Raw genomic sequence first — 12,823 nt, forward strand, 5'->3', positions numbered from 1 at the left:
AATCCAAATTTGCCAGAGCTCGCGGTGTCTCTCTCTGTTTTATTTTTAAATCCGCGCCACTGCCACCGTCGTGCACATTTTATATTGTTGTTTGCACTCGCTCTAGCTACCTGCTATGCACGCCGCCTCTTAGGCAAACGCCGGCTTTTTGCTCTTTATTTGGGGAAGCCGAACATAGTTGGCAAATGAAGCGATGGTGCACGCTTTTGTTCGCCAATTTAATTCACGAATCGTGCCAAATTAATTATTGTAGGCTGTGTGGGGCCATTTCCTTCATCTAAATAACTAAGCGATTTAGTTAATTAATGATTTATTATTGTCAAGGTACTCAAAAATTTTTGCAAATTAATTTATTTTTTAAAAGTATTATGGTCAAAATTTTTTTTTTTTTTTTTTACTGGTATGTTCAAATTAATTATTATTTAAATTTTATATGAATCAAAAATACAAAAAATTATTTTCAAACTACCGATTATATTAAAAAAATAGATGCGCAATACACAAATAAAAATGAAATAAATTTAAATTATATTTAATGTATATTTATGTATTAAATAAAAATAAAATGCATAAAGTTATTATTGTTTTTATTAATTGGCACTTTTTAAAATTTTTTAATAATAAACAAAAATTAAAAATAATCAATGCAAAATTTTTTTACCAAATTTTCCAAAAACCTAATTTATATCAGAGATTTTTAGTATGAAATAAGTTCTGGCTAGATTCCTACATAATTCTTTTAAATTTATGCTCCACTCAGTTAATTGTTGCTCTCAAGCTGAAGAGTCGCAGACAACTTATAATTAGCCATATTCAATATAAACTAGCTAAACCTCTCTCAATTTAACAGTTACACAATTCACTAACGTGGAAGTGCTGCTGTCACTGACGCGTTTATCCGGAATACAAATGAGTGAGAGACACGTTTGGCTTTCATAATAAAATGGTCATATAATCAGCCCCACGTTACGCAACGCACAAGCGCATTTCGGAGGTTCTGCCAAATAATTAAATGTTCACCGCATGAATCGAAAGACGACGAGATTTAGCAACTTGAAAGCTTTGATTTGACTTGAACTCCTGCTCTAATTTAAATGAACGCTCGCCTAGCAAAAGGTGTGTTTAGATTAAAAAATTTATTGCCTCTGATTAATTAATTTTATGCAAATATTAAATTGGTTTTCACTGGACTTTAAATTGGCATCGCAGTTGTTGCAAATTTCTAAAAGTTTTACAACGTGATCATTAAGATTTGGCATTATAATATTATGACATCAGAGAGCATGGTGTCTCAAATCAGATTCGCTTTAGTCAGACCAGTCTGGGTATAATCAGTTTAGAACCTACTCCAACCAGATCTTTGGGGACCCAACGCCATTCATTCAGTGATTTTCCTTGATGTGATTCATAATTGAATGGTATTTTATTTTTGCCTCTCGGCAAAATAAGGGAGTGCAACAGAGTGTGATTGGTTGCTTACTGATAGCCTGATACTTGAGGAAATTTATACAAAAAAATTGGTTAAATGATTTGTTTGGAGCAAAGGGAGCAATTCAATTAAAAACAGAAATAGAGCAAAGTTCTGAAAGAATTTATTACAATAATGTTTAAAATACATGTTTTTTTTTTAAATACGGCTAATATGTATTTCCTAGGCTATTCAAAATTAGGAATCGTAAGACCAAGTGTCAGTACATAGTAGAAGATATAGCAAAGCACCTCAGTATTTTCAATCGTAGGCTATAATATTATGCCTCTAAAGTATATTTATGCATTTCCACAATAATTATGGTCAATGCTTTTCTTAAAAAGCAAAAAAAAAATAACTAGGTAAAATATTTAAACATTGTTAAACGATACGACAAATACATACATTCCATTGAAGTTTAATGATTACTTTTACCACAGTTAAATGTCAGGCTACAATTATAATTTAAATCTTGGACATTTCTCTCTGTATATTGATACAAATTGATATTGACTGCAGGCTGGGAATTCAGTAAGTCTCATTGAAACATTGAATAAGGCACACAATTTGAAATAATCATATTTTTTTTTTCAAATGCAGCTCCTAATAATTTGACAAGTTTGGACCGTAATTTGTGCAACAAATTTTAATTTCCAGGCAGCTTCGGTACATTCGGTTGTGGAGTAGGAAGAGCTTCAGGACGATCTCCACTTTCAGGCCAAACAGAAGCTATAAAATTCCAATCTGTAGGTTACTCCAATGCCAAATAGAATTGAGCACCAAAAACTTACTTTAAAAATAAATAAGTCAAGACAAAGAAAACCGCAAGGAACCAATACGAACTACTAATTCGTGGTCACGAGAACTGTGCAAAACAAATCATCAAAGAGGAGAGATTATTGAGACGCATTCACACGCAAACAAAGAAAGTGGTCAGGTGTTTCATGCCAAATTTGTGAGGTTAAAATTTATACTAGTTTTTTTTAAAGCGAAAACCAACAGCATTAAAATGGAAAAATCTATAATTTTTGAGCTACCCTGAAAGTCAAATGGACGGTACAAGAATAATCATCAAACATGTTGCATATTCAACCAACTTTTTTCTAGGTCAAAAATGGTGCTAGAACTCAAAAAAACTCAATTCCAATAATAACATGTAAAATCCAACCACCTTCAATCAAAAATAAAACTGAAAACTTACCAATGATTATAATCAAGATGACAGCTGCAATGACGCCCATGATAATCATCATCTGCAAATGGTTATGTAGATTGAATTTAATATTCAAACAAAACTGAGCAACAATACCTTCAAGTTCTTCCACCAGTATTTCCTTTTCAGTTGTCCAGCACGCTGTTCAAATTGTGTGGCACCTTGTTGCAAGGCATCTAGAATACAAAAATTCAATATTTTAACTCACTTTAACAAAGGAATAAGTTATACAAAAATACATACTACATCACAAATTTTGGAACTTCAAATCAGAGAATTAATAATGGTCATGTCGTTAAGCGAAAACAAAATTTTAAAGAAAAACAGCAAAATATCCATTATTATTTTGCACCAAATCCAATTAGGTCAAAATTTATTTTTAACGACCCAAAAATATTAATAATTGACGCCACAATATATTCAGTTCAGACAGGAATCCTACACATTGATTAAAACAAGTTTACAAAAGAAGATACAGAAAGCCAGAGTTCTAAATGGAGCTCACCTGCGCGGTTGTCTAACTCAGACAACTTGGTATCTCTTTCAAGCACCCTCTGCACATTATCCCTCATGATATCCACAACCTGGATGCATTCACAAATACATTCAAATAATCAGTAATTGGGTTAATCTTATGCACAACATGAGCAAGAAAGGGGTTATATAATTGGCAACAACTAAAAATAATATCTCAACAATGTGTAGTTTTCCTGTCTGCCTGCCGTTTTTTTTTAACTTTCTTACCAGCTCTGTCGTCCAACTCGCTCAGTTTCTGGTCTCTTTCCATCACTTTTTCCACATTGACTCGCATTATTCCTACCACCTAATACAATATTTTTTTTTCAAAAGAAAAAAAATCACTTTAGGATATTTTTACACTTTGTTAAAAAAAAATAATAATTTGAGATCAGGCAGGGCAGAGTAGGATGATTGTTTTTGGCAACGCAAAAGTTGTGTAACCCAACAGCAATGCAAATTCATTATTAAATTTATTGTTCGTTTGATTTTTGCAACACTTCATTTTAAGATCTTTTGTTGGAAGTTTAACATATTTTGCGCTGCCAGGACAAATTTTTAAAAAGCTTAATTAATTAGAGAATATTGGATCTCACTTCATCGACTTGAGCCTGTGTTTGCTGCAGTCTCTTATTAGCTGCTTGCTGTTGTGGATTCTTTGATGGGGCTTGGTCCACGCCGTCAAAAGTTCCATCGCCGGGCATCCTAAAAAAATGAATTTGCCAAATTATTAATTTTTATAATTTTAATCTTTAAGTAAATTAAATAATATTAAAGCTTGCAACTGGAATACATTTTATGCTTAAATTTGCTTTGAATCATTGACGGCAGAGTCATCTCAATTTTTCGTAATGAAATTTTGTTCCTACGATAATTATTATTCCAATTGAATTTCATTAACTTTGTCATAGTCACTGATAAGGCCCTTTCATTATTGTTTGCAAGTCCAAACTGGATGAGCCGCACATAATCAGTGACAAAGAACAGAGATAAGACAATAAAGAGGCCCACCATGGTTGGAAAAATATTTCTTAACTATAGCAAAAACAAGAATAAATTAAGCAAAATTAAAAATCGAAGTGAGAAATTCTTAAATAAGTATTCAAGAGCATTCCGCAAAGGTTTATATCAAGTTTAACCCTATTCCAAGCTTATCAATTCAGTGCTTTGCATACGGCACTGTACAGTGCACTTTAATATTTATTTTCTTGCTTCCCACGTATATTATGAAAGCTTTCATATTATTTTCAAGTAAATTAGCTTATTATTAAATTAATTTCTCTTACATTGTGCTTCTGGTCGTCTGTTTTCTCCTGGTTTAAATTCTTCGAAAGGTTCTCCTCAGGTGTGCTGAAGTAGATTGTGTGTGCTTTTGATCGGCAGCGATAATGGCTCGGCAAACAGATGCGCGACTGCAAAAGTGTGAATCATCAACAGACTGAATGACCTTTTTTGTTTTATGAATTTTGCGAATTTTTAAGTGCTACGTGCGAATAGAGATGCATATTGGGTAAAATTGCTACGATTTTTTGACAGGGTGTGGTACCGAACACTCTTTTTCTAGTCCCGTTTCTCAAGTACCACGAAAGAAACAAGCAGAGAAGCGCAACAGGCGGATCAACATGAAACAAGCGCTGCGTTTCGGAAGAGTGGTTCTCGGGAATGAAGCAAACAATTCACCCATATTTACTTTCGAGCAGTAGGAAAGCCCTGGGATTTTTCAAAATTGTACCAATAATAGAAGTATTTACACTTTTGACACTAGAAAACATTCACTAAAACAGCGCCGGACTTACGTGTATGCGTTTACAAAGTAGGTTTTCCTCGGCTCTAAAAAACAATTTCTTACATCCTATTTGCCTTATTGATATCAGCCAATCAGAGTGCGTCATTTCAAGTCATGTGACCAAATTCCTGGCTCTCATTGGCTGAGAGCAGCAAACCGTCCGTGCCTGATTTGGGGAACATGCCATCTCTTGTCAGCAATGCCAATGACGCAGATTTCGCCTCCCCCTAGGCTGCCCCCTGGTCGTGAAAATGCCAATCGGCAGCTGGCAGTAGTAAACAAAAACACTGACGGTCACGTGAGAGAAGGAACAAGCAGATTGCGTGAGAGGCAGCAGAAAAGTCGACGTGAGAAGTATTTTCCTGTTCATCCGAGTGGCAGATTTACCCCTTTCAACCCGGACATTGACATTTGTCAGGAGCCTCTGTGTGGAAAATGGACTTTGCAGGTTTCGACATGATGCAAGCAGACAACGCAGATCAGGTAAAAAGTCCCTCTGGCCCCGAAAAAGAAAATTTTCAAGTCCCGTTCCATGGCAGCCATTTGTTTTCCGCGTCTCCAAATGAGTCACTTAATTTTTCGCACTTGGGCGCAAAATCTGTCGTTGTGAAAGGGTTGTTGGCCCGTGGCGAATTCGCTTAGGCGAGGGTTGATGTGTTTTGTGAGTGCTTTGAAATTGCCACATCACATCGGGACGACAAAGCGCTTTATTGATTTTGTAAACACGAGAGCATGGCCCTTTTTGTATTGATCTCTAGTGCAAGGTTTTCGTTTGCGTAACCACGTTTGCTTCAAGGACACGCGTTCTACTCAACTTCCATTAGCAAAAAAATTGCGTTTCATTTATAAACGCCAAAATCTACTCAAGTTGATGAAACTTATTTTATGTCATTATAATGCAAATTATTATTGTTTATTCGTCATAATGTAAATACATGCATCGCATTGCTATGGTGACTACATGAAATTTTCCAGCGAGACAATTGAAATTTGTTGACGAATTTTTTAGCGAATTTTAATAAATTATTACCATAAAAATGAGGCGAATAGAGGAAAATATGATATGCAATATTTTTTGTGTTCTTTCTCCAATATTAAAAATTAAAACATCTCCCCAAGCAGAATATTAATTGAATAAACCGTGTTTGAGGTTTTGTGTATCTAAAATTTTCAAAACGTGTTGTAATATATTTGTGTTTTTACCCCCAAATCTTAAAATTTTTTCCGGAGACGAAAGAAGAATAAATAAGTAAAATCATCATTGAAATTAAACATTTTTAAATAAACCGAAAAAAAATTCTAAATTCTACGCACTCGTATTCTAAAATAATCAAACCTCGTGCCAATAGAATAATGCAATAAAGCGATAATAAAAGAAAATATTTTATACAACCGATACAACCTTAAAAAATGTGATAAGTTTCGTTTGCGAGATAATAATTAATCAACTATTTTGTATATGTTATAATTAATTTAGTAAGCAATGAACATAAATATATCGATGCTGATTATACTTTGCTAGGTTAAAAATACTTTTACTGAGAAGATTTTATATAATAATTTTTGGTATTGGTCTTGCAAAGATCTCATGCCATTGAATTGATTAATAATATTTATTTCTTAATTTTATTTCGACCTTTTTCTATTCAACTGACATACATTATTGAAAATAAAGATTATTAAATTCTTACAGAATCGTATTTGGTTGTCGGTTTGGAAATGAAAATTATTTTTTTAACTTCCGAAACCAAAAGTATCTGTCAATCTGGCGAGAAACAAAAATCTCACTTAACTAAAATAGTAATTATTAAGAAGGAACAAAAAAAATAGCTTAGGTGTTGTTGCGATTTGCAAATTTGCATTGATTTTCTGCCAAAATTTACGACGTACTTGTTGCTAGACCAGAGAAAAGATAATCCTTTTTATATAATTTTTTAACTTTAATTGGGATTTTTCCCTTATAGAAATAAAATGGCAAATTTTCAAACTACAATAAGGGCTCAATTCCACCCTTTTCACCTGAAAGAAGGGTTCTTGAGTCCCCGTAAAAGGTCTGATATCCGCAGTCATACCAACAGAACGAGTGCCGGTAGGAATTTACTGCGCAGTACGATCGTTCCGCGAGCAAGCTGCGGCCGCAGATCTGTTGCTAAGTGGGTTGAGTATTCACTCGATCGGCCTCGCGGTTCCTCCGGTAAACTTGATTTTTCTCAATTAGGATCAGTGAGCTATAATATCAGTTTTTATTTTTCCATTTTCTGCTTTCCCGTGATTCGTTTTCTAGTATTTTTACTTTGAATCATTTGCGATTTTTAATTTTACACGCGCCGCTTACGAAACAATGGGCGCCGGCAATTGAGTCCTAGCAAACTTCTCTCTTGAGTATTATTTTTATATCATTAAGAAAACATTATTATATTAAACAACAGAATCAGACATTTTATTTAAATGCAAAGACTGGTTTTGTCAAAATTTAATTTAAAATCGATATCATATGCAGCAAATTGGAAACTGCGCGGTACCTGTCAAAAAGCCAGGGGAACACAAGCAGGACATTGAGCGAGGATATTATTCAGCATTAAATCTCTTAAAATCTTGCCCTGATTAGTATTGTGCCTGCTCGATTAAATTTTAATTCAAATTAATTAAAAAATTTTTTTCATAAAATTTGGTTTTTATGTCTTGTGGTTTTGCTTTACACAGGACGGTGCTCGTGGCGAACGAAAAGAGAGTGGAAAGCGGGGCAGGAAGCCAGGGAGGAAGGCAGAAAAAACTGATATGCGAGCCAAATTGGGTGAGCTTTTAATTTAAAAATTTTAAATAATCTACCTAAAACAAAATGCATTACTTTTTAAAACTAGTGAAAATTTAAACTCTAATTGATGAAAAGCCCAACAAATTGTTTTAGAGAGGAGCAGGCAAAGTGCGCGCGAGTGCCGAGCCCGCAAGAAGCTGCGCTACCAGTACCTGGAGGAATTAGTCGCCGATAGAGAAAAAGCAGTATTCGCGCTTCGGGAGGAGTTGGAGAAAGTAAACTGCCAATTCATATTTAGAAATTTTTACTGAATTTTATGATCTAACAGTATAGCCAGTGGAGTAAAGAACTGGCGCAGAACAACGTGCCACAAGGAATGGAAGATCTGCTTGCCGAGATGGGCATGTCGCATGTCACTAATGGAGCGAACGAGTCGTTTGACATTAAGCCTTCCGTCTGAATCCTTCACTTTGAGCGTTGTTGATGTGATAATTTCTTTCATTGATTTTGAAATAAGTGTAAATTTTGCTCTTGAATTACAATAATTATATATTTAATTTTCAACAAATTTGGCAGTTACTAGTTGTTGTAAGCCAACAAAAAATAATAATATATTTTCAAAAGTTTCATTGTAAAAATAACTTTTTTTGCTGCGAAGCACGAACGTATCTTTAAGTATAGGGTGTACTTTCAATAAATGAATTGTATTTTCTTTGTGTTAACCAGCGATTTTCTTTTCACTGAAATCCCATTCGTTTTTTCACATGGATTTATTTAATGTGATTGAGCGTGTGACTTATGCTGGGAAAATTTTTCTATTTCAAGTCTGACTGCTTCCAACTGAAAAAAAAAACATTTTTCTTGTTATTTTTTCCTTTTACAACAAAAAGAACATACCTTGCGATTTTTAGCAATTTTTACATCTGATGAAGCTTCCTCGAGAAACCTTTTTGCTGTCAACGTTCGAACTAGGCTTTCTTCTTCCTTCCTCAGCTTCTTTAATTTTTTATCCAAATCTTGCACTTGCAACTGGCAAAGGGCAGTATTTTTCAGTGTATATTCTCTTAACTGATTAATTAATATTCACCTGACCAACGACATGTACTAAAGTTTTTAAACTCAAGGGAGCTCGAATGGATTTAACGTCAGAGTCAATTTTGTTACAAATAGTGATTTGTGAGCATTGTCCCAGCATCTCAAGTACGCTTAGATTTTCTTGGTATAGTGCCAAGTCTTCAGTTTCGATCAAGGCTAAAGTTTTGAGATATTTCAAAAATGATTCAACTTGAAATTGAAAGCAGCCTACCGACTGTCTGTGGTTTAGACAATTTACCCAAGCTCTTCAACTCTCTTATTAAGCGTGCTGTGTCTATTATCACTGCAGACTTGGATTCAGCCTCTAAATTTTTCAAGCAAGCCCACTAAAATATTTCATTTAAAATCATCAGTTTTTTCACATTGGTAAAAATTAATACCTCAGCAGGAGAGGGATAACTGTTTAAATGAACTGAATTTTGCTGGCCCGGCAAATGTTGGAATAACTCTTCACTGAGGAAGGGCATGAAAGGTGCCAGCAGCCTCAGATACGTTTGCACGCAATGTAGCAGCGCATGCTTAGTTGCTGAGCTTCTATGTTGCTCCTGGAGTAAAATTTTACTGGCCTCAATGTAAACATCACAAAAGTTGGTGTAAATGAATTCCTGCCGATAAAATATTAAAAAATTTTATAAATCAGACAAATTTTAACAAACTTTGATGGCAGAGCACGATTCGTGGAGATTCTTGTTTTCAAATGCTGTGTTTATAGTATCAATCGAATGTGCTAGTCGACTTAGAATCCACCTGTCCATCAGTGACAAATTTAAATTCTCAAGCTCATGAGGTGCCAAATATGTTGCCTCGTTAAAGGAATTGTTCAGAACGTATTTTGTTGCCTGCCAGATTTTGTTGCAAAAGTTTCTGTTTACCGAGCATTCATTTATATCAAAATTTAAGTAGTGAACTGAAATAAATTATTAAAAATTAGTTTAAAAAGTGTGACAAGATTACTATCAAGAACCTTTTGCGTCGTGTGAGCATAGTGTGTAGCGAAGAGCGTCGGTTCCGCAAGCGGGAATTCCCTTCGGAAAAGCTATTTCCTGAGCTCTAACACCTTTCTTCACCTCTTCATCACTAGCATCTCTTTGCCCCTCAACAACCCTAGCAATAAGTTCCTGCAAATTTGTAAAATTTATTTTTACATCAAATTGTTTTGAAAAAAGTATCACCTCTAAGGAGGTTCCATGTATAATGTCCTCTGGGTTGATGACGTTTCCTAAACTCTTCGACATTTTCCTACCATGGGAGTCACAAATAATTCCATGCAGCAAAATTTTCTATGATTAAAATGCCGTATTAAAGTACAATTTAAAAAAAAAAATTGCTTTTGTACATGAAATGGTAGTTTGCCTGTGATCTCTCTCCCCAGCATCACCATTCTTGCCACCCAGAAGAACAAAATGTCATGACCAGTCTCCATCAGGCTGAGAGGATAAAAATTTTCCATTCGTTTGGGATCCGAAGGCCACCCTAACGATGCAAAGGGCAGTAGAGCTGAAGAGAACCAAGTGTCCAACACATCGAGGTCTTGCGATACTTTCACCTAGCAATATCTCTAGTTATTATTAATAGGAAAAAATTTTGTTTGCAATTCTTGCCTCTTTGGTTCCAAGGATTGATTCAGACTTTTTCTTTGCCTCCTCCTTGCTGTGCGCAGCAACCCAAACTTGGCTTTTTTCACTCTCACACAAATACGCAGGTATTTGATGGCCCCACCAAAGCTGGCGAGAAATGCACCAGTCCCTGAATTGAAGTAATTATTTTAACACTTGATTTTTTATTGGGGTTTAGATACCTCACGTCATCCAGCCATGCATGCCAGGTCTTGTTAAAAACTGGTGGGTCAATTACAAGTTCTCCATTTTCAACCGCTTTTACAGCTTTCTCAGCCATGGATTTGCAATCAACAAACCTTAAGAATTTAAAAGTTTTTTCCAGCAAAAATTTCTAGTCCAATAAATTTACCACTGCGGCTTCAGCATCAACTCCACAACATCACTGGATCTGCTGCAAATAGGAATTTTTGAGTTTGGTACAGCTGACACACCACGAATCAGTCCAAGAGACTCCAACTGATTCCTTATTTCTTCTCTCGCTTCAAATCGTTTAAGTCCCTATAAATAATGAAAAATCGGTTTGGGAAAGAAATACTTTTTTTAAATATTACATCAAATTTTCCTCCAAAGGGCAAGATTTTTCCTTCACTTGAAAAAACATTTATAGATTCAAGTTTGTGACGTTTCCCTACATCAAAATCTGTTGCGTCATGAGCAGGAGTAATTTTCACGACACCTAAAATTGAAAAATTTAAATAAATGCTAGTAATATTATTTCTCAAAATAGAATTACCAGTCCCAAAATCACGGTCCACAAATTCGTCGGCAATGATAGGAATTTTAGCCTCCGGTCTTAGCGGATGTTTTACAAATTTGCCAATGAATGACGAGTACCGCTCGTCTTGAGGATGGACAGCAACACCACTGTCACCCAGCATTGTTTCCAGTCTTGTGGTGGCAACAACCAGTTCGCCACTCTCCCCGTCGATTGGCAGAGCAACGTGGGTCAACTCGCCAAATTTGATCTTCTTGTTGTAGCCTGGCACTTTAATCCACTTTGGCTCCTCAAGCTGCAGCCAGTCAACCTCAATGTCTGCGATTGCAGACTGAAGCTGACAGGACCAATTGACTAGAGATTCGGCACGATAAATCAGGCCCTTTTCAAAGAGAAGAACAAAAGCGTCAATGACGGCTCTGCTTCGTTCCTAAGAAAATCATAAATAACAGATAATTCAAAAAGATCTTTAATAAGTTTCATTTTTACCTCATCCATTGTAAAATACTGCTTGCTCCAATCAAGAGAGCATCCTAAATTTCTGATTTGTTCAACAATGATGTCTCCTTTGCTCTCTTTCCACTTCCAGGCTTCTTGCAAAAACTTTTCTCGGCCCAATTCTCTTCTGGTGCCCAAATTTTTAGCTGCCAAATATCTTTCCACAACAGTCTGTGTGGCAATTCCTGCATGATCCAAACCAGGAATCCACACAACGTCCTTGCCACTCATTCGATTCCTGTAGTTTTATAATTCGTGTGGTATTTCTAAAATAATTAAATCCTCCTCAAACCATCTGACTAGAGCATCTTGAATGCTGCATGTGAGCGCGTGTCCCAGGTGGAGAATCCCCGTCACATTTGGTGGTGGCAAAAGGAGGCTGAATGAATTTTTCGAGGACGGATTCTCTGGAGCCTTGAATTGGCCTTCGGCTTCCCATTTTTGGTACCAGCCAGATTCGACGTCTTTGCTGTAGGCGCTTGCCAATGGAGGCTTCTGATTAGCTAAGTCTGAGGAAGTTAAAAACAATAGATAAAATGAAATAATTGCAATAAAAAATTATTTACCACAATACAGTCTTCTTATTTTGTGAATTTTTGTTTTATTCCAAAATACGCTACTGCGGTGTAGCATTGCAGGGGACATTTTATTTTGTTGATTTCTATATTTTTCTTTGTTCACTTTATTTTTATTTGAATAAAAATGTTTTCCAAGGAAACCTGAAACAGTGAATTTATGCATGAGTTTATGCATATATGTAATTAATAAATCATTAGAATAAAATAAATGGAATTGAATTGAATTTTTCCACATAAATACAATTATCGTGAATATAAATATTACAAAATTAAAATATGTATAAAATAATCATTTTAAAATATTAGTTAAAAAATGGAAAAAAATGAAAATTTACTGAAAATTGCATGAGAAGGAATGGGAAAGAGGCGAAATATAAATTTCAAATTGATATTATCACATTACATTATATTCTATTTCGGTTGTCAGTATTTAAAGGTGTGAAAGACCGTAGGAAATTATCTAATCAATTCACAAATCCGCTGAAATCGCCGAAAATGCAAACAAAAATAATTTATCTGAAAGTAAACACAGCAGGCAGCACGAGATTTCCCGCCACGCCCCTTTATTGCACGATTCGCA

General features: G+C 35.2%; 3 protein-coding genes across 9 annotated transcripts; 1 reads left to right on the top strand and 2 right to left on the bottom strand.

The window, feature by feature from the left end:
- Positions 1–1,570: 1,570 nt before the first annotated feature.
- On the bottom strand, positions 1,571–5,142 carry LOC132205175 (synaptobrevin-1-like). 6 transcript variants are annotated; one of them, XR_009442676.1, is made up of 8 exons: positions 4,994–5,142; positions 4,484–4,609; positions 3,794–3,902; positions 3,187–3,265; positions 2,778–2,857; positions 2,670–2,721; positions 2,260–2,333; positions 1,571–2,197 (listed from the first exon to the last, which is right to left on the bottom strand). XR_009442676.1 is itself a non-coding variant. In XM_059634091.1 (7 exons), coding segments are annotated over exons 2-7 (405 nt in total). In that variant the 5' UTR covers positions 4,486–4,609; positions 4,994–5,142; the 3' UTR covers positions 1,571–2,114. The 6 variants fall into 6 exon arrangements, 4 of the variants coding, with proteins under 4 accessions (XP_059490074.1, XP_059490075.1, XP_059490076.1 ...); XR_009442677.1 differs by lacking the exon at positions 3,187–3,265 and adding an exon at positions 3,426–3,504; XM_059634091.1 differs by lacking the exon at positions 2,260–2,333.
- Positions 5,143–5,280: 138 nt separating this feature from the next.
- Positions 5,281–8,460, top strand: LOC132205174 (REPTOR-binding partner). Of its 2 annotated transcripts, none has more exons than XM_059634089.1 (4): positions 5,281–5,466; positions 7,687–7,777; positions 7,874–8,013; positions 8,067–8,460. In XM_059634089.1, exons 1-4 carry the CDS (start codon positions 5,419–5,421, stop codon positions 8,196–8,198), a joined length of 411 nt encoding a protein of 136 aa, XP_059490072.1. In that variant the 5' UTR covers positions 5,281–5,418; the 3' UTR covers positions 8,199–8,460. The 2 variants fall into 2 exon arrangements, with proteins under 2 accessions (XP_059490072.1, XP_059490073.1); XM_059634090.1 differs by having other exon boundaries at positions 7,892–8,013.
- On the bottom strand, positions 8,045–12,808 carry LOC132205173 (valine--tRNA ligase-like). The gene is made up of 18 exons (XM_059634088.1): positions 12,647–12,808; positions 12,232–12,384; positions 11,958–12,174; positions 11,657–11,903; positions 11,186–11,597; positions 11,004–11,128; positions 10,802–10,950; positions 10,632–10,748; positions 10,435–10,579; positions 10,170–10,379; positions 10,006–10,113; positions 9,798–9,951; positions 9,490–9,740; positions 9,214–9,438; positions 9,045–9,159; positions 8,826–8,989; positions 8,636–8,767; positions 8,045–8,578 (listed from the first exon to the last, which is right to left on the bottom strand). The coding sequence occupies exons 2-18, from the start codon at positions 12,308–12,310 to the stop codon at positions 8,513–8,515; spliced, it is 2,916 nt and encodes a 971-aa protein (XP_059490071.1). The 5' UTR covers positions 12,311–12,384; positions 12,647–12,808; the 3' UTR covers positions 8,045–8,512.
- Between the last annotated feature and the right edge of the window lie 15 nt (positions 12,809–12,823).

The sequence above is a fragment of the Neocloeon triangulifer genome, unplaced genomic scaffold, assembly GCF_031216515.1.
Source record: "Neocloeon triangulifer isolate White Clay Creek 2 clone unplaced genomic scaffold, ASM3121651v1 ptg000002l, whole genome shotgun sequence".
Classification (NCBI taxonomy): Eukaryota; Metazoa; Arthropoda; class Insecta; order Ephemeroptera; family Baetidae; genus Neocloeon; species Neocloeon triangulifer.

Bases quoted from the DNA above. Each gene is read 5' to 3' on its own strand.
- LOC132205173 (XM_059634088.1), bottom strand. From the start codon at position 12,310: ATGTCCCCTGCAATGCTACACCGCAGTAGCGTATTTTGGAATAAAACA. The intron at 9,952-10,005 runs GTGATACTTTTT...ACAAATTTGCAG, and splicing joins TACATGGAACCTCCTTAGAG to GAACTTATTGCTAGGGTTGT. The intron at 9,741-9,797 runs GTTCTTGATAGT...AATTTATTTCAG, and splicing joins ATGCTCACACGACGCAAAAG to TTCACTACTTAAATTTTGAT.
- LOC132205174 (XM_059634089.1), top strand. From the start codon at position 5,419: ATGGACTTTGCAGGTTTCGACATGATGCAAGCAGACAACGCAGATCAG. The intron at 5,467-7,686 runs GTAAAAAGTCCC...TGCTTTACACAG, and splicing joins AAGCAGACAACGCAGATCAG to GACGGTGCTCGTGGCGAACG. The intron at 8,014-8,066 runs GTAAACTGCCAA...ATGATCTAACAG, and splicing joins TTCGGGAGGAGTTGGAGAAA to TATAGCCAGTGGAGTAAAGA.
- LOC132205175 (XM_059634091.1), bottom strand. The intron at 2,722-2,777 runs GTATTGTTGCTC...AACCATTTGCAG, and splicing joins ACTGGTGGAAGAACTTGAAG to ATGATGATTATCATGGGCGT. The intron at 2,198-2,669 runs GTAAGTTTTCAG...GGAATTTTATAG, and splicing joins CATCTTGATTATAATCATTG to CTTCTGTTTGGCCTGAAAGT.